Source organism: Microtus oregoni, unplaced genomic scaffold, assembly GCF_018167655.1.
Source record: "Microtus oregoni isolate MIOR12 unplaced genomic scaffold, Mior012 000003F_ref0000135, whole genome shotgun sequence".
NCBI classification, from domain to species: domain Eukaryota; kingdom Metazoa; phylum Chordata; class Mammalia; order Rodentia; family Cricetidae; genus Microtus; species Microtus oregoni.
Genome location: NW_024543062.1, coordinates 3,492,039 through 3,509,648, shown reverse-complemented (window position 1 = coordinate 3,509,648; position 17,610 = coordinate 3,492,039). Strand labels below are relative to the sequence as shown.

At 53.4% G+C, this 17,610-nt stretch overlaps 1 protein-coding gene across 1 annotated transcript in view; it reads right to left on the bottom strand.

Annotated features, from left to right (window-relative positions):
* Window positions 1–17,610, bottom strand: part of Micall2 (MICAL like 2) — a 28,981-nt gene extending 11,371 nt beyond the window's left edge. Inside the window, exons 1-5 of the mRNA XM_041649335.1 lie at window positions 17,306–17,610; window positions 5,298–5,346; window positions 2,086–2,227; window positions 1,064–1,254; window positions 307–422 (exon numbers count right to left, since the gene is read on the bottom strand). Coding sequence (XP_041505269.1) covers window positions 307–422; window positions 1,064–1,254; window positions 2,086–2,227; window positions 5,298–5,346; window positions 17,306–17,448 — 641 coding nt within the window. The 5' untranslated portion in view covers window positions 17,449–17,610. The remainder of the gene's footprint in view (window positions 1–306; window positions 423–1,063; window positions 1,255–2,085; window positions 2,228–5,297; window positions 5,347–17,305) is intronic.

Genomic DNA, 17,610 nt, shown 5'->3' with positions numbered 1-17,610 from the left:
GCAGATGCATACATAAAGACTACAGAGTGTGCCCCGCTTTCAGGAGTCCCCCCCAAGCTTGAAGAAGATGGACATGAGATTCACTCCTTGTCTCCCAAATCTGGAAGCTTCGGGGAGGCAAGAAGGAGGTTACTAAGGATCACAGTGTAAAAAAATAAATAAAAACCAACACAAAGGGTTGAGACAACAAGGGAGATCGAGTCAGTGTGTCTAAAGGACAACCCCGACATTAAAGGAGAATATAGGTACTGTCCCCAGTGGAAGACAGAAGCAAGGACCCAGACATGCAGTGTTTGGAAATCATACCTGAAGCAGCTTCTGTGGTAGAGCCGCCCATCAGCCAGGTGCCGCTGTACGAGGTGAACGTGTTTGCCACAGATCCCACAGATGCTGCTGACGGAACTGCCTGCAGTTCCCAGAGCCTGCAGGGAAGTGTCAGGGGCTGCTGAGGGGCAGCTGACATCTCCAGACTCCCACCTCAGCCCAGAGGTGACCAACAGATCCCACTTGATGGACTGGAGAGCTGAGACCCTGGGGAGCTGCTAGCCACAGCATGGGCATGGCTGCACACTCGGGACCTCCGCACTGGCCCTGTCGGGGAGCAGGAGACTGATTTCGGAGATCCTGGGGACCCAATGTGGGGCTAAAGACAAATCTAGTACCTTCTGCTACCCCACCAGGCTCTGAGATCAGGCCAACCCCCCTGGGCATCCAGGCCTGCCTTGCTCTGCATTCATGGAAGCTGCAGTAACCCCTAATGGACAGCAGGGGGCACTCAAATTTAGCACTGCAGGGCTGGCCAGGGCTGGCCAGGGCTGGCCAAGGTCCAACCCAGTGTCCCTTCCTCCAGCTCCATCCCACCTGGATGGCCTCCTGTGGCTCAGTTTACCCATCTGTATTATGGGAATTACAACTCTTGGCCACATTGAGCAGAGCCACCTCAGTGGGTACACTGGATACAAAGCATGGGAAGGGGTACTGTACCCTAAGAGAAAATCCCACACAGGTCTGTGTTTGGGATATACTTAGCCCTATAATGCCCACTCAATCAAGACATGCTTACAGCCTTTGGAGATGGCCTCTCTGAGCCACTCTCATTCCTCCGAACTACGGGGTTTGTCCTAGCTGGAGACAGTGGTGACCTCTGGGCTGGAGCTGGTGAGGGCACCTTGGCAGGCGAGGGCAGGACCTTCTTTCCAGGACATTCTTCAGTCGAATCGGATGAGGGTCTCTTCACACCAGCCATGCCCCCAACTGGCATGAGACACAGGAAACAGGTCAGGAGGGTCCCACCCAGCACTTGTACCCTCTGAGAGGTCCTTGTGCCCACAGTGAAAGGCCTGGGCCTCCTAGGACAGCTGGCGGGGTGCAGAGTTGGGAAAGGACAGCCCCAGGGCACATTCTTTCCAGCAAACCCTGACCTGGCCCTCACCCCATCTCCCAGCCGACAACCCCAAGTAGGGTCACGGAAAGGGACTTTTCTGTTTCCAAACCACCATTCCGGGCTGGCCCTCGGCCCAGGGGGATTCCGGAGATTTCTAAGAGGAATGTGGTGTGGGAAGCCAAAGAGCTCCCCACTCACGGATCTGGGCGAAGACCCGGCCTGTGCGCCCTGCCCTGCCTACCCCTGCCCGGGACATACAGCTTCCATGGTCACAGTCAAGCAGGGTCTGCTGAATGATTCCAGCAGCTGTCTAAGACCTTGGGGGTCAAGATGAGCAAAGAGGGTAGAAAGACGAGGACAGGAGTCATACAGGAGCATAGGGAAGGCACAAGCCTTGCTAAATGTCCCCCAGCAGGACTAGGTTGGGGAACAAGGGAGCCCAGGCGCCTCACTCTATACTTGCACAAAGGCCTCTGGTCTCCTTGGTAACAGATACAGCTACGAGGACCCACATGAGTAGTCTCAGAAAGGTACCCTTCCTGCATCTCTACCCACCCTTGGGCCCAGTGCTGTGGCATGAGAACTGAGGGTATGCATGGAGCCCAAAGAGGGAGACTGCAGCCTGGGCTGGTGGTCCTGACAGCATCGGCAGTCTTGGCCATGTCGCTGGAACGGGAGGGCCCTCCTGGACAGGGACTCACTTGGGGACCGGCCGTGGAAGTAGTTGTAATACTGTGACACGTAGGTGAGAATGCTCAGCCGGTCTGGAACCTTCAAGGCCACCATGTCCTCAGCGTCCAGAAGGGCTGGGATGCCCAGTTGTTCTTCAGCCACTTGGAAGGCCTGGAGAGAGGTTTAAATCAGCAAGGTAGAAAGAAGTATGGCTGAGCTACCAGCCCAGATGAGAGAGAAGCCTAGGCTACAAGTCCAAGGACCCCTGCCTGAGTGAACTCCCAGGCTCAGTGTGTCTATTTGTAAAAAGGTTCAAAGTACCAACATTCCAACAGAAGTTCCTCAGGAGATCAGACCCAGAAGGCTATGTTGTATGGGGGAGGGGGGAGCAGGTGCTATGAATTGAACCCAGGGCCTCCAACTTGCTAGACCACACCCCAGCCCCTCACTGGGGGATTCTAGGCAGGTGCTCTACCACTGAGCCACACCCCGAGTGCCAGCACTGGCCCTGGACTTGTAATCCTCCTGCCTCAGCCTCCTGAGTAGCTATGACAACAGGATTGTACCACCCAGCCTGGCTCTAGAAGGCTCTTGGTGTAAGTTACTCGCCCCACCCCTGGGGCTTATCACTCTAGAAACAGCCCTGAGGCTCTTCAGCCCTCCTGGGCCAAACATCATCCACTGAGAGCAGCTTGTCACCCTGTGATGGGGACAGGACGCACTGTGCTGGGAACACCAGGAACCTACACATACAGAGTACCTGCTGCATGCCAGCTGGGCTGATGATTGACAGCTCAGTGTCTCTCCCACCTTCACTGTCTGTTGCCCACCTCCAGCACCAAAGTCCCAGGGAGGCTCCAATTACTGACCGATGGCCATGCTTGGCCTTCCCCACTTGCTTCCCTTATCAAGTAATCCCCAATGTGGTGGATTCCCTGTATATCCCCTGTCTGCATCTGACTCTTGGCCTCACTGAGATACCCACTTGTGGTTGCTGATGACTTCTACCCACTCAAGCCCTTCTCCAATTGCCAACTGTGGATGCAAGCATAGCTCAGCTACCTGGGAGGCTGAGGCAGGATGATTATGAGTTCAACAGTATGCTGGGCTACTGAGTTCAAGGCTACCCAGGCCTACTTAGGAATACTATCTCAAAATAAAAAGTAAAAAGGGGACTGAGACTATGGCTCAGCCTTAGAGCTCCGGCCCAGAATCCCCCAGTGAGGGGCTGGGGTGTGGCTCAGCCTTAGAGCTCCGGCCCAGAATCCCCCAGTGAGGGGCTGGGGTGTGGCTCAGTGGTAGAGCACCAGCCTAGAATCCCCCAGTGAGGGGCTGGGGTGTGGCTCAGTGGTAGAGCTCCTGCCTAGAATCCCCCAGTGAGGGGCTGGGGTGTGGCTCAGTGGTAGAGCTCCGGCCCAGAATCCCCCAGTGAGGGGCTGGGGTGTGGCTTAGTGGTAGAGTACGTATGCCCTAGGTTTAAGTCTCAGTACTGCAAAACAAAATACATAAAAAAATCTAAAAAATGTAAAACTCCACCAGCTCCATTTAGCCCAGGGCAGAGGTCACTGGTGTCCTCATCCGGCCCCTGATGACTCACAGGGCTCTCTCGTAGATCCCTTCCCTGAGGCTTCTCTTCCAGATGCCTGTGTGGCTTCCATGTGGAGGCCAAGTCGGGGTCGTAGACCTGCTCGCACGTGTGCAATTCCTTAGGGTCCCATGCCACGTTCATACCAAGCCTCCAATCTCCTCTGACCCACAGAACAGGCTCAGAATCTGGCCACTTCCACTGAAGGCCATGTGTACCTCCCGTGTGACCTCAGCAGACACTCCTTTCTCCTGCAGTGTCTGGAGGACAGCCTCCAGGTTCACGCTTCCCAGGGGTCCACTTTCACTGGCTTGGAGAGAAGCCCAGAATCCTTTCTCCACCATTCCCTGCATCTGCCTCAGGACGCCACCCCACCCTGGATCCACAACTACGTGTCTTGCCCAGCACTCTGTAGCCCAGAACCTTTACTCCACCCAGGATGACTTCCTGGAACCATCCACAGACCTGCCAACAAGGTATCCATGGACGCCAGCCTCACCTCCCACCTCACGCCCAGTGCAATTAGCGCAGTATACTGCAATGCGGCCAACAATGAACAAACTCTCTTTGGTGTGTGTGCATGTGTGTGTCCCTGTGTGCATGCGTGCATGCCTATGGCAGCCAGAGCACACGGTCAGATGTCTCCCAAAATTGCTCTCTACCTTATGTTTTTTAATATGCTTGGGGGGGGTATGTGCACACATGTTCAAATGTGTGTGTGTGTGCGTGTCATGCAGTATGTGTGTACTATGTGCCCACACATGTAGAGGCCATGTGGGCACATGTAAGGTCCTCCTGGGTCACTCTCCACCGTATGTATTGGTTCAGAGTCCCTCATTTGAATCCAAAGTTAGCCAGCTGGGCTTGTCTGGCTAATCAGCTTGCTCTTGAGGTCCCCTGTCCCCACTTCCCATGCATCGGCATCAAAGACCAGTATTGGGGCCCATGCAGATCCTGCTTGGCTCAGAGCAAGAACAGATATGTATCAGTCCAAGGGATAGTGGGGCATATCTTGTAGCAGGGAGACTTAAGTTGGCACAGGGAAGGAAGGGTCTCACAATGGGTATACAGAGCAGGTCTGGAATCAAGGGGCCAGGAAGGTGGTCCTGCCCACCCTCAGGACCATCAGAGCCCCCCCTTCCACAGCTTCCTCGGGCCTTGCTCTGCCCTGGGTGGATCGGCAAGGCCATCCACAGGGAAGGAGATTGGCTGCTACTCCCTGGGGACTCACTGTTCCAGTGAGGAAGAGAGGGGTCCATGGGGTCCTAGGATCCAAGATCAAAAGTTGCTCTCAGAACACAGACTGACCAGTTTGGGACTGGCTGAGAAGTCGTGGGGAGGCCAAATTCCCAGAATGGGACCCCTGGATAGCCTAGTGGAAGGTTCGCTCCACTGAGGTGCAGTGGCCCTTCAGAAAAGAGCTGGGTTGGGAGGTGGTGGCACACGCCTTTAACCCCAGCACTTGAGAGGCAGAGGCAGGCAGATCTCAGTGAGTTCAAGGCCAGCCTGGTCTACAAAGCAAGTTCTGGGACAGCCAGAACAGTTACACAGAGAAACCCTGTCTTGAAAAACAATAAAACAGAACAAAACAAGAGCTGGGAGTTCAAGGCAGAGGGCTTAGAGGACAGGGCAGAGGGCATCAGCTCGCCAACTCACCAGCTTGTTGTTCTCGTAAATGTTTTCCTTCCGGAGGGCATTGAAGTTTCTGGAAGATAAGAACACTTATGTCAAACCAAGTGTGATGGCGCACACCTTTTATCTCTGCACTCAGAAGGCAGAGGCAGGTGGATCTCTGTGAGTTCAAGGCTTGCCTGGTCTACATGGCAAGTACCAGGACAGGCAGGTCTAGGTAGGGAGACCTTATCTCAACAAAACAAAGCATTTATGTCCAAAGTCACTCAACTCTAAGAAAGAAGCGGGGCCTTGGCGGCTATCTTGCCCAAATGAGGAAACTGAGGCTAAGGGCAGGGCTGTGAATTCAACAGGTCTTGAGCCAGGCTGGTACCGGGTCTGGCTTGTGACCTACTCTGACCACAATGATGTCACCACCTCCTATCATCTGGGTGGTGTGGGAAGTCCTTCTGTATATGTGTTGCTTTTGTTGATTAATGAATAAAGAATCTGTTTCGGCCTGTGGCTTAGCAGAGTAGAGCTAGGTGGGGGTGTGGGGGGAACTAAACTGAATGCTGGGAGAAAGAAGGCAGAGTCAAGGAAAAGCCATGGAGCCACCAGAGGAGAAAGATGTGATTCGCCAGTCAGAAACTTGCCCGTAGGCCACGAGTCTCGTGGTAAAATATAAAATAGAAATGGGTTAACCAAAGCTATAAGAGCTAGCTAGCAATATGCTTAAGTGATTGGCCAAGCAGTGATTTAAATAGTATAAATTTTGAGTGATTATTTTGGGTCTGGGCAGCTGGGAACGAACAGATTGGATCTCCCCTAACATCTGGGTACTGGTAACCCACAGTGGGCCCCTAGATCAGCCCTCTCGCCTCCAGCGCCTTAAGGAGCTTGAGCCATTGTTTGGCACTCCTGGCCCCATCAGAAACAGCAGGACCCAAATCCAGAGAGATATAGCCACCAGCCCAGGGTGGTCCAGCTGAGACAGCTCAGAGGAGGCCCCTTCCAATGGAGAAAGAACAAGACAGTGAACATGAGAGGCCCTAAGGCAGAGGACAAAGCCAACAGAGAGGGATGGAATGGCACAGGGTTAGCAAGTGACTGCCCATATATATAAATCTGGTCACCACTTACAATTTTACGGCACCTCCTGCAGGGGGCGCTGTTCTGACCCACTCATAAACACTTCCTCAATGCTCACAAGTCTTGTGGGCTGAAACACTGTGAAGGCAGAGAGGCTTGGGGGCACATGCAAGTCATTCCGTAGGAGGCAGGGCCAACCCCTCCATTCACGGGAAGGTGTGACTTGCTATTCACCAGAGTCTTGGGGCGTCAGAAATTAGTTCCTATATGACCATGGGGTCCTAGGAAGTACCCAAGCAGCCTGGATAGTAGAGCCTTCTTGGAGAAGCCAAGGGAACCACCAGGTATCCAGTGGGCCCCAGACTCCATGTGCATGCCACAACATGCCCTTGACACACCCCAACATGACACACCCCGGCTCACCTGCAAGTTGCCTTGCCCAGCCCCATGTTGCCAAGAGAGGTCAGTCAGAGCCTGTTGGCACCCTGGACAAACTGGTTAAAGACCGACAACTGCCCATCTATCCACTTGCTGTCTGTGGGTCCCAGGAGGCAGCTGCTGCCACTTGAGTGACCTAAATTGTTCCAAAAGCTTCCTGGCACAGAGGAAGGGTCTCTGACCAAACACTGTGTCCTGTTTCTTAGTGTCTGCCTCGGGCAGGCCACTTCCCTTGGGACCCCAGTTTCCCAGCCTGTGAGGACAGCAAAGTTTCTGAAAGAGACAGAATTCTCTTTCTTTTCCTTAGTCTTATTTTTCTATTTAAAATATTTATCACATTTTATTTATTTAGTCAGTGTGCTTGTGCGTGGACATGGGTGTGCCGTGTGTGTGTGTGGAGGACAGAGTCGGTTCCCTTCTTCCACTATGTGGATCCTAACTGAACTCAAGTCATCAGACTTCGCAGGAAACTCCTTTACCCATTAACTCATTTTGCCAGCCCAAGCCTAAAACTTTTTTTCTTTTTCTTTTTTTCTTTTCCAGGTGCTGGGAATTGAACTTAGGGCCTCATACATGCTAGGAAAGCATGTTACTATACTGTGCTACAGTCTCAGTCTTCTATGTATGTGTGTGTGCATGTTTAGTTGTGTGCAGGTGTATGTGGAGGCCAGAGGTCGATGTCACGTGTCTTCCGTAATCACTCTCCACCTTACTTTTTGAGGGTCTCTCAGGGAACCTGGAGCTCACTGATTCAGTTAAGAGGGCTGGGGACTCCGGAGATCCTCCAGTCTCCAACCACCACTGCCCCAGCCCTGAGATTACAGATGCGTGCCACAACACCTGCCTTTTCCCATGGGTTCCAGGCCTTGAACTCAGGGCCTCACGCACGCACAGCAAATGCTTTACCAACTGAACTATCTCCTCAGTCCCTCCCCCCCAACTTCTCTCCTTTCTCCCTCCTCCCTCTTCCCTCCCTCCCTTCCTTCCCTCCCTGACATGCTAAAACACCTCTTACCACTGGGCTCCATCCCAGTCCCAAATTTGAGTCTTGTTCAGTACACCATTTGATCAGATGTGACAGCCATGTTCCCAGTACACAGCCTGTCTCAACTGAAGGTTCTGGGTGCCTATAGCCACCTCAACTGGGATAGCCTAGCTCTGAAGCCAGTCTGCCTGCAGAAGTCAAGCCTTGCCCAGTCTACATCAGGAGAAGCCTGGGCTGCAAGCTCATTTTATAGACCAAGTGAAATGAGACCAGTCAGTCTTGCCACACGGTGTGTGTGTGGGGGTGGGGGGGCTGCAGTGTGTCCCTTCCCTCCTTAAAAAACTTCCCCCTTCAGTTTTCAGTCCAGCCAGCCAGCTACCAGCTACCCAGCCCGTTCAGGAAATTCTCGGCACTTCCGGCCAGGACCAGCTCCGATAACGCATCCCAGATGCCAAGACCACCCGCACAGTGAGAGGTGAGCCAACAGATGACAAGAGCGGGGAAGGGCGGGTTCCAGGCCCCCAAAGTCTGGGTGGCCTCCATGTACCTATGTGAGCACCATCCACCTGAGACTATCCCCAGATGCCAGGTGTTTCTAGACTGCCCAAGGCTGGGCATGTGGAGTGTCCAGCACCCGACAAGCCAGAGTCCTCCAGCCACACTGGTCCCTCCCCTCCCCCACCCCTTTGAAAGCACAAGTTCTCCTCCAGCGCCCAGGGTCACTGACCTAAATGGCTACTGCTCTGAGGCGGGACAACAAGCTGTGTTTTGTTTCCAAACAGAGCCGGAAGAGGCGAGCTACCAGCCTCCTACTTTCGCCTCTGAACACCCAGGGGGCCCAGCGCCTCCCTGCAGCTCTATTTTGTCATCTAGCCCACAGTTCCAGGTACTCCAAAGCCTTCCATGCCCCAACAGTGCAGCCACACTCTGAGAAGGGGCATGGGACAGAGACTGAGACTAAACATTCATTTCCAGATGACACTCAGGACCAAGTATAAACTGCTTCCCTGGGCCCAAAGGTTTCCATGACTGAATGGAAGCACCCTGACCAAGTCCCTCAATCACCACATCCTGCTGACACCAGGCCCAGCCTCCGCACCTCAACTCAAGCTGTTCCCTTCCTCTGCCCGACACACTGACCGGGGTCGCCTGAGGACACTGAGGTCCCAGGTGGACATGTATATGCCTTTGCTTTTCCCTTCCCTGAGCTCATGTCCCCGGCCAGCATGGGGTACAGCAGGTAGCAGTTCTGTTCCTCAGTTGCTGTCACCTGAGCTAGCCAACAAGACGGTCCATCAGAACTACCTTAGAATTCTTTGTCATTATTATGATTGTGTGTACACATGACGCGGAGGGTGATATGTCTGCTTCATATGTCTAGACATCAGAAGGCAGCTTTATGGAATTGGTTCTCTCCTTCATTTGTCTGTGGTTGCTGGGGATCAAAGTCAGGCCACCAGGTCTGTGTAGAAAGCATCTTTACCCACTAAGCCATCTCTCCGGCCCTGGAGTTTCATTTATGTTTGCTTTAAAGATTTATTTATCTATTGGTTTTGGTTTTTGTTTTGCTTTCCCTGACACGGTTTCTCTGGATAGCAGCCCTGGCTATCCTGGAACTCACTGTGTAGACCAGGTTGGCCTCCAACTCACAGAGATCCTGGGTGCTGGGATTAAAGGCATGAGCCATCGCTGCCCGGCCATATCTTTATTTTACGTGGATGGGTGTTTTGCCTGCACATATGTCTGTGGACCATGTGTGTGCTGCGTCCACAGAAACCAGAAGAAGGCCTTGGATCCTCTGGAACTGGAGTAATAAACAGTTGTTAGCTGCCACGTGGATACTGGGAACCGAACTTCTGGCTGAGCAGCCAATTTTTTTTTTTTTTTAACTGATGAACCATCTCTCCACCTCCTACTTACTCATTCTTGAGAGGCCCTCACATAGCCCAGGATGACCTCAGATTCATTCTGTGGCCAAGGATAACCCTGAACTCCCAATCCTGCTGCCTCTTCCTGCAAATGCTAGCACTACAGGTGTGAGCCCTGGAGTCCTGACCACCAAGTAAGGGCTGACCATCCCAGAAAGCATCCGGGACCCAGCATGGATCCAGCATCACATTCCAAACTGAGTGCTTACAGTCAGAGCTAGTGTCTGAGGCCATGTCTCAGATAGCCTAGGCTGAGCTCCCTAGTTGGCTGCGATAGTTAGTTATGACGTCAACTTGACACAGGCAAGGGTCATTTGGGAAGAGGGAACTCAACTGAGACAATCCTCCATCAGATTACCTGGAGGCAAGTCGGTGGAACATTTTCTTGATTAATGACTGACATGGTAGGGTATATCCCATTGTGGGCTGTGCACCCCCACACACACCTTGAGCAGGTGATCCCGGGTGCTATAAAAAAAGTAGGCCGAGTAAGCCATGGGAGCAAGCCAGTTGGCTGCATTCCTCCGTGGTTTCTGCTCCAGTTCCTGCCTCCAGGTTCCTGCATTGACCTCCCTCAACCACACAGTGTGAACTGAAAGTGTAAGAAACCAAATAAACCATTGGTGGTTTGAATAGGAATGGAACCCATATGCTCATATATTTGGATGCTTGGTCTTTAGGGGGTGGTGCTTCTTGGCAGGGATTAGGAATTATGACCTTGTTGGAGTAGGTGTGGCCCTGTTGGAGGAAATGTGTCACCGAGGGGAGGCTTTGGGGTTTCAAACGCTCAAACCAGGTCCATTGTCTCTCTTCCTGTTGCCTGTGGATCTGAATGTAGAACTCTCAGTTCATCTAGTGCCATGTCTGCCCGTGTGCCACCAAGAGGACCTGAGTTCAATCCCCAGAACCCACGCAGAAAGCCAGGCGTGGTGGTGCAAACTTGTAGCTCTGGTGCTGGGCAGGTAGAGAGACAGGAAGCTTTCTAGGCCTTCTGGTCAGCCAGTCTAGCTTATTTGGTGAGCTCCAGGCCAGTGAGCAACTCTGTCTCAAAAAACAAGATGGGGGGGGGGGGTACTGAAGAAATGGCTCAGCGGTTAAGGGTACTGGCTGTTCAGGAGGTACTGAGTTCAATTCCCAGTAACCACATGCTCACAAACATCTATAACGGGTTCTGATCCCATCTTCTGGTGTCATAGAAGGCAGGTCACTCATATACATTAAATAAATAAATAAACAAACAAACAAATAAATAAATAACAAGGTGGGGCTGCAGCGATGGCTCAGTGGTTGAAAGCACTTGCTGCTCTTCCAAAGGGCCAATTCAGTTCTCAGCACCCACATGATGGCTTACAATGTTCTGTAACTCCAGTTCCAGGGGACCCAAAATATTCTTCTGACCTCCACGGGCACCAGGCAGGCACATGGTGTGCAGACATATATGTATTCAAAATATTCATATACATAAAATAACATTTAAAAATCTTTTTTTAAAAAATAAAAACAATGTGGTAAACATCCAAGAAATAATAATATTCCGTACATGCACTGAAGCACACACATATAACACACACACACACATGCATGCATGCCTGTGCAGGGGCACACGTGGAGGGGCACACGCACTCACAGTACCCCAGAACTTCCCAGTATAACCAGACTTAGAGACAGGGTCATCACAGATGTGATCAAATAAACATGGTGTCATTGGGATAGCCTGACCAGAGATGCCTGTGTCCCTATGCTGAGGGGAAACTTGAACAGAGACATACACAGAGGAGGGAAGGCGTGAGGACCGTGAGGGACCACAGCAGTCTATACACACGCCAGCAGAGATAAGCAAGGCTTCTCTCCACAGCCTCTGAAGAACGGCCCTGCCCTCCAACTTCACTTATCTCTCCAGTACGGGAGGATCAACCCTAGGGCCTCATACACACTGCTGGTCTCTACCACAAAGCTACAATCCCCAGCAGTCAGTCTCACACTCACTGAGACTGTGTCTCCCTGAGCCCCCAGTCCAGACTGGCTTGGAACTTACTCCACCACCCAAACCAACCTGGATCCTCCTTCTTTAGCCTCTTGGAGCTGGGACCAGAGGTGTGCGGCCCACGTGTATTAGATTCCTCTATCTGAGACATCTTAAGGAAGATCCTGGCATTCTCTTACCCTTTCTTCTGTTTTCCTTCTTTCCTTTATTTCGTGTTTGTGTGTGCAGGGGGTGGGTCATGCGGGTGTACAAATGTGTGAACACATATGGAGGCCAGACATCGACCTAGGGAGCCATCCATCCCATTTTCTGAGTCAGGGTCTCTCACTGGGGCCTGGAGCTTGCCCGTTAGAACAGGCTGGCAAAGCAGCAAGTTCTGACAGTCTCCTGTCTCCGCCTCCCCACACTGGGATTACAAGGGCACACCGCTATCCCTGGTTATCACACCATGATCACAGGGGCACTGGGGAGCGAACTGGGCCCTCACCTCCCCACTCCCTGCTGTATTTCGTTTCATCAGGAACTGAACAAATCAATAAATGGGGTAAAGAGTCACTCGCCAGTGTGTGGATGGCCGAATAGTCTGGGGTCTGAACAACCAGGCCACCACCCGTCCACGGAACACAATGGCCCCTCTCTCCCAGCCATGTGTGCTTTAGCTGTGGAGGAAGCCAGCCTCCAGCCCCCCCAACACCTCTGGGGGGCTCTTGGGAATAGTCCCCCCCCCTTCTAAATTCCCACGTGGCTGACTTCGCATTCTTGTATTTCCTGAAAAAAAAAAAAAACTCAGCTATGTAGGGGTAGGTACCCGGCTAGGAAGGGAATTCCCAGCTCAGTGTTATCGCTAGACAAATCCAGCACATCTGGAGTTAATCTCACTGGCAAGAAGGCAGAGAGAAGAGACAGCAAGAGGGGGGGTGTGGCTCCAAAGTGGAGAGAGGGATTGAGGGTGAGTGTAGAACCAAGGGGACCAAGCGGGAGACCAGCCCCCTAGGAGTCTGGGAATCAGGCATAGGGAACAGGCCTCTGGAAGGCCAGCATGAGGCTGGGTTGTCCCCTGGGAGGACAGCAGCCCCCTCCCATAGTCCTGGACAGTTTCAGCCAGAGGCAGTGGCAGGGTCTGGGCAGCCAGCCTCAAGCTGGAGAACAGAAGGCCTCTATGCCCAAGCAGCTTTCCGCTGGCCGAGCCTGTGTGGGAGGGAAGGAAGCTGGCTTTGCCTCCCAGTCCACTCTCAGCTCTGGCCAGGGGTGCTTTGGGATAGAGCACACCCTGGGAAACCCCTGACCTTCAGCAGGACAGTCTGCAGTCTAGACAAGAGTCAGAGGCACCCCTCCCACAAGGGACCCATACAAAGGCTGCCTCGGCCACCTGCTGCTTCTAGCGGTGGCCTTGACGTTAGCTTCCAGAACTGCAGGGACCTTGAGGACCTTCAGGTCACCCCACCAATGACCAAGAGCAGGAAGTTTCCACAGAACTCTGCCTTTATAGCATCCATGGCGGTGCATACCTATAATCCCAGAGCTCACTGGCGAAAGCAGGAGAACTGGCCCAAATCTGAGCCAATCTGGGCTATGTAGTGAGTTCTAGACCAGCCTGTCTCCAAATTCAAGTTCAAGACCTTGTCTCCAAATAAACAACAGAACAGTGCCATTGGGGCTGGGGGTGTGGCTTGCTTAGAGTGGGCATGAAGCTCTGGGTTCTGATCATCCCCAGAACTGCAAAAATTGTGCATTGTGGCACACTTACGTAATCCCACGGAGGCAGGAGGATCGGGAGTTCAAGGTCATCCTTGGCAACATTAGTGAGTTCAAGGCCTACCTGGACGAGAGACACCACCCTCCCATTTCAACAAAAGAAAAAGATGCCAGACATGGTAACAACACACACCTTAATCCCAGCACTTGGGAGACAAAAGCAGAAAGATCTCTGTGAGTTTAAGGCCAGCCTGATCTACATAGTGAGTTCCCAGCCTGCAGGGCTATATAATGAGACTCTGTCTCAAAAAAAAAAAAAAGACAAAGACAAAAAGAGAGACAGGTTAGCAAGACAGTTCATTGGGTAAAGGCTCTTCCATCATACATGTCTGACAACCTGAGTTCAATCTCAGGGTCCCACAGGGTTCTCCTGCCAGAGGGGAGCTTCCCTGAAGCAACCTCCCTTACCTCTTGGCTCAGACCAACAGAATACTACGCCTCTGCCCCCATGGCCCAGCTAGAACCGTGTGGCAGCTCCTAGTGAGGTCCAAAAGGAAGCCGGCCCTACTTGGGGCAGGGCTGCTGACTAGAGTGGGCTGGGCTGCTGTGCTGGGTGGTTTCCCAGCTCTCACCTGGCCGCTGCGTGGTGGCTTCATAGCGGAAATGTCCTTGCGAACAGGCACTCTTAAATTCTGTGGAAAACCCAAGCTCTGAGGCGGAGCAGGGAGGGACACGTGGCATGAGGCAGGGAGCTGGCCCAGGTGGCTTCACTGGAAAGCCTGTTTCTTCAGTCCTGTGGGCCTAGCGACGTGGGAGGGTCAGGGACGTCAGGGACACAGCACACGTGAACTCTCTGCCTGCAGCCTGGCCCCACCTGGCTGGCTCCATGCCCAGGCTGGCTCCCTCACAGCTGTGCTCCGCCAAGGGCCACAGGAAGCACACTCAGCAGGCAGGAGGACCAGACAAAGGGAAGGACTTCCTGGTGGCAAAGCTAGGGACAAGGAGACAGGATGTCCACCTTCCTGCTGCCAGAGGGTCTTGTGGGGAAGGAAAAGTGAACTTGAGTACTGGGGTGCTAGGACCTGTGTCCCCCCACCCCTGCCAAGATTTGACTGACCTCAGGGCTCCTCAGAGAGGACAGCCCCTTTTTTTCCCCTCCTGGTAGTCACCCAACTTTGCAGTGAGACACCCCCACCCCCACCCCACCCACCACCTGCACCAGAGCACAGCAGGGCACAGGCCGGGGGCTTTTTTAAAAAACAGCATTTATTTATTTGGAGGAGAACACGCATGAAGCCCTGCACACATGCAGGTGAATCGACAGTTTCTGGGAGTCACCTCTCTCCTTCCATCACGTGGGTGAGTCCCGCAGAGCCAAGGCAGATCATATGGCTTGGTGGCAAGCCCAACTCTGAGCCAGATACAACACTGAGGTGGGGGGTTAAGGCTTAGATGCAGATGGCAGTCCCTCCTCCTGCACTCAGCCACACTTTAGAAGAACGGTTCTCAACCTTCCTGATGCTGCGACCCTTTAACACAGCTCCTCATATTGTCGTGACCCCCAACCATACAACTGTTTTCGTTGTTACTTCATAACTGTAATGTTGCTACTGTTATAAATTGTAATCTGATATGAAGGATGTCTGATATGTATGACCTGGGAAAGCGGTGTTCGACCCGCAGAGGGTTCGAGACCCAAAGGTTGAGGACCGCTGCTTTAGAATTGCACCAACCACTGCAATTCTGCCGAAAACCACACTCCTTTCCCACCGCTGCTATTACAGACGTCCACACCAAGGAATACGTGTCCTCCGATCCCCAAAGGCCAGGTATCCAGGGTCAAGATGTCACAGGGTCACACTCATTCCAGGGGAGGGTCCTTCTTATCTCTCCCAGCTTCTGGGAACTCCAGGGTGTCCCTTAGCTCATGCCTCCATCTCTGGACTCCCTAGAGTTCTGTCATTTCCAAACTCCTTCCAAATCCACAGAGGTCCCCCCAAGCTTCTACCGCATCTACCGAGCTCCAGCGGCACGACCTTATCTGGGGGACTCCAGCGACGTGGAGACAAGCCACTTCCAGCTTCCACACAGCGTTAACTAAGAGACACCCCCCCCCCCATCACCTCGAGCTCTCAGTTCAACTGGAACAGGCAGCAAGGAAGTCAGCAGGGTGTGAGATAACCCACCCAGAGTGGAACTCAGCAGGCGCCTCTTCCTCCAGCCTCCTTCCTGTCAGTCTCTTGGTTCCCTATCATCACCTTGAGCTTCTGTCTCTGAGACCAGGAAGTTGTTCCCTGCACATTGGGGGCTGAGGCAATCTTACACAGTATACAGCAGGCACTTAGTAACTCTCAGTCAAATGAGCAAATATTTGGCACTTGCTGGTGCTGGCATATGTGTACACACAAGCACACAGGCAAGCACAAACTACACCGCTGTGTATACGCCCCTCCTGGTCGGTGGGTACTATGTGTCAGGCCGGAGCTCATAAACCCCCTGCCTCAGAGCATGTCCCCATCTAGTTACCAACTGAGGCTGCTAGGCCAGCCGAAACCAACGCCATCGTCTCCTCCATCTGAAATTCTGTCCCATGGTTCTCACCTAGGCTCCCTGCTCCAGATCATCACCCAGCCTCCCCCTGCACTACCCAGAGAGACCCAGCTACCCACATCCCCGTGCGCTAAGGCCATCTTCCAAGGTCCACATCCCTGGCCCGATATCCATCAAGGCTTTCTCCGCTTGCCAAATCACTGATGACCTACTGAACTCATACCATCCACCTCCCTGAGGGTGATTGAGGCCACGGGGCCTCCCCAAGCAGCTCAGGGCGGGGGTGGGGGGAACAGCATATTTCACAACCATGGGGCAGAATACTACTTCTTGCTCAAGATTCCCACTTCCTAAGCAGAGCAAGACTTGGCACAAGGAAGCCGGATGGTACCAGACCTGGCTCTGTTTGCCATGCTGTGTAACCTGAAGAAAAGTTTTTGTTTGTTTGTTCATTTGTTGGGGTTTTTTTTTCTTCTGAGCCTCAATTTCCCTGTCTGCACAGCAAGAAGCCTGAATAAGGATGGCTCCACAGAAGCTGCCTAGAGCCTCACCTAGCCTCAAGCCCTCCCTGAGAAACACTCCCAAGCCAGCCGCCCCGACTCCAGCACAAAGTTTTTCTCAGAAGAGCATGGGCTACAGGTGATCTTGTCCCATTCCAGGACTCTGGCCACCAGCCTAAGTTAGATCTCTAACAGTCTGCCAAAGCGTTTGCTAAGTGAATTACCGACAGAACAGATTCAGCCGTGGGCCAAGGTCCCTCAGCAAAACTGAGCCAGCTTACTTCCCAAAGTCCTATGCCAAAGCCTCTTTTTCGGTAAGGGTTTTAGACTCCATCCCCTGCCCGCTCCTGTAACTTCCAGGGAGAGTGACGCAGTCTCCATTGTGCCCCCCCCCCCCCAATAACCCTAGGATGCTAAAAGGCTTGGACTTCCCTCTTTGAATGTTTGCCCAAAGATGCCTGGACAAGCAGGGGAAGAGGTAGTATTTCCACTAGATGCCTTAAATGACCCTGATCTTGGGGTCAAACCTCAGGACAGTACAGGGTCTCAGAAGGTTCCCAGGAGCTGCTGCTTTGCCCTTTCTCATGGAGCCGGGGAAGGCGGACGCTGCCCTGAGTCACCACTGACTAAGCCGGCTGGACAGCCCACGTCCTGGCCCCTGGCCCAGCTGCACTTGGTGGCCTGCACAGAGGCCACTTGACTGCAGCAGCATTGGGGACCACCGAGTGGACTGTGCCTGCAGTACCCTATCCTGCCCCGGGTGACCCATCGGAGAGGGGTGTGTCTGCAAACTCTGACCCAGATCCCAGGGCAGGCGTGGCCTCAGTTTCCCGTTTGCAGCGGCACCTCAGAGCCCGACTGAGGGGTCAAAGAGCACTCACATAAGGTCAGGCCGGTGTCGATGCAGGATAGCACAGAAGGCCAGGCCATCGCGGAACGAGGTGGTCATGTTGGTGATGCTCACGTCCCGGTAGCCCTCGCACTGCTGCCGGCACCACTCTTGTAGGGCCTTGATGGCCGCCATGTGGGCGGCGGGCCGGGACGGCGGCTCGAGGAGCTGGCCACAGGCCCCGGTCGGGCCCGAGGCGCGGACGAGGACCGGACCCGCAGACCACCAACCAGCCCGGTTGAAAGAAGAGAACTCGACCGGCGCCCCACACTGGAGCCGCCTGCGAGGCCGCCAGCC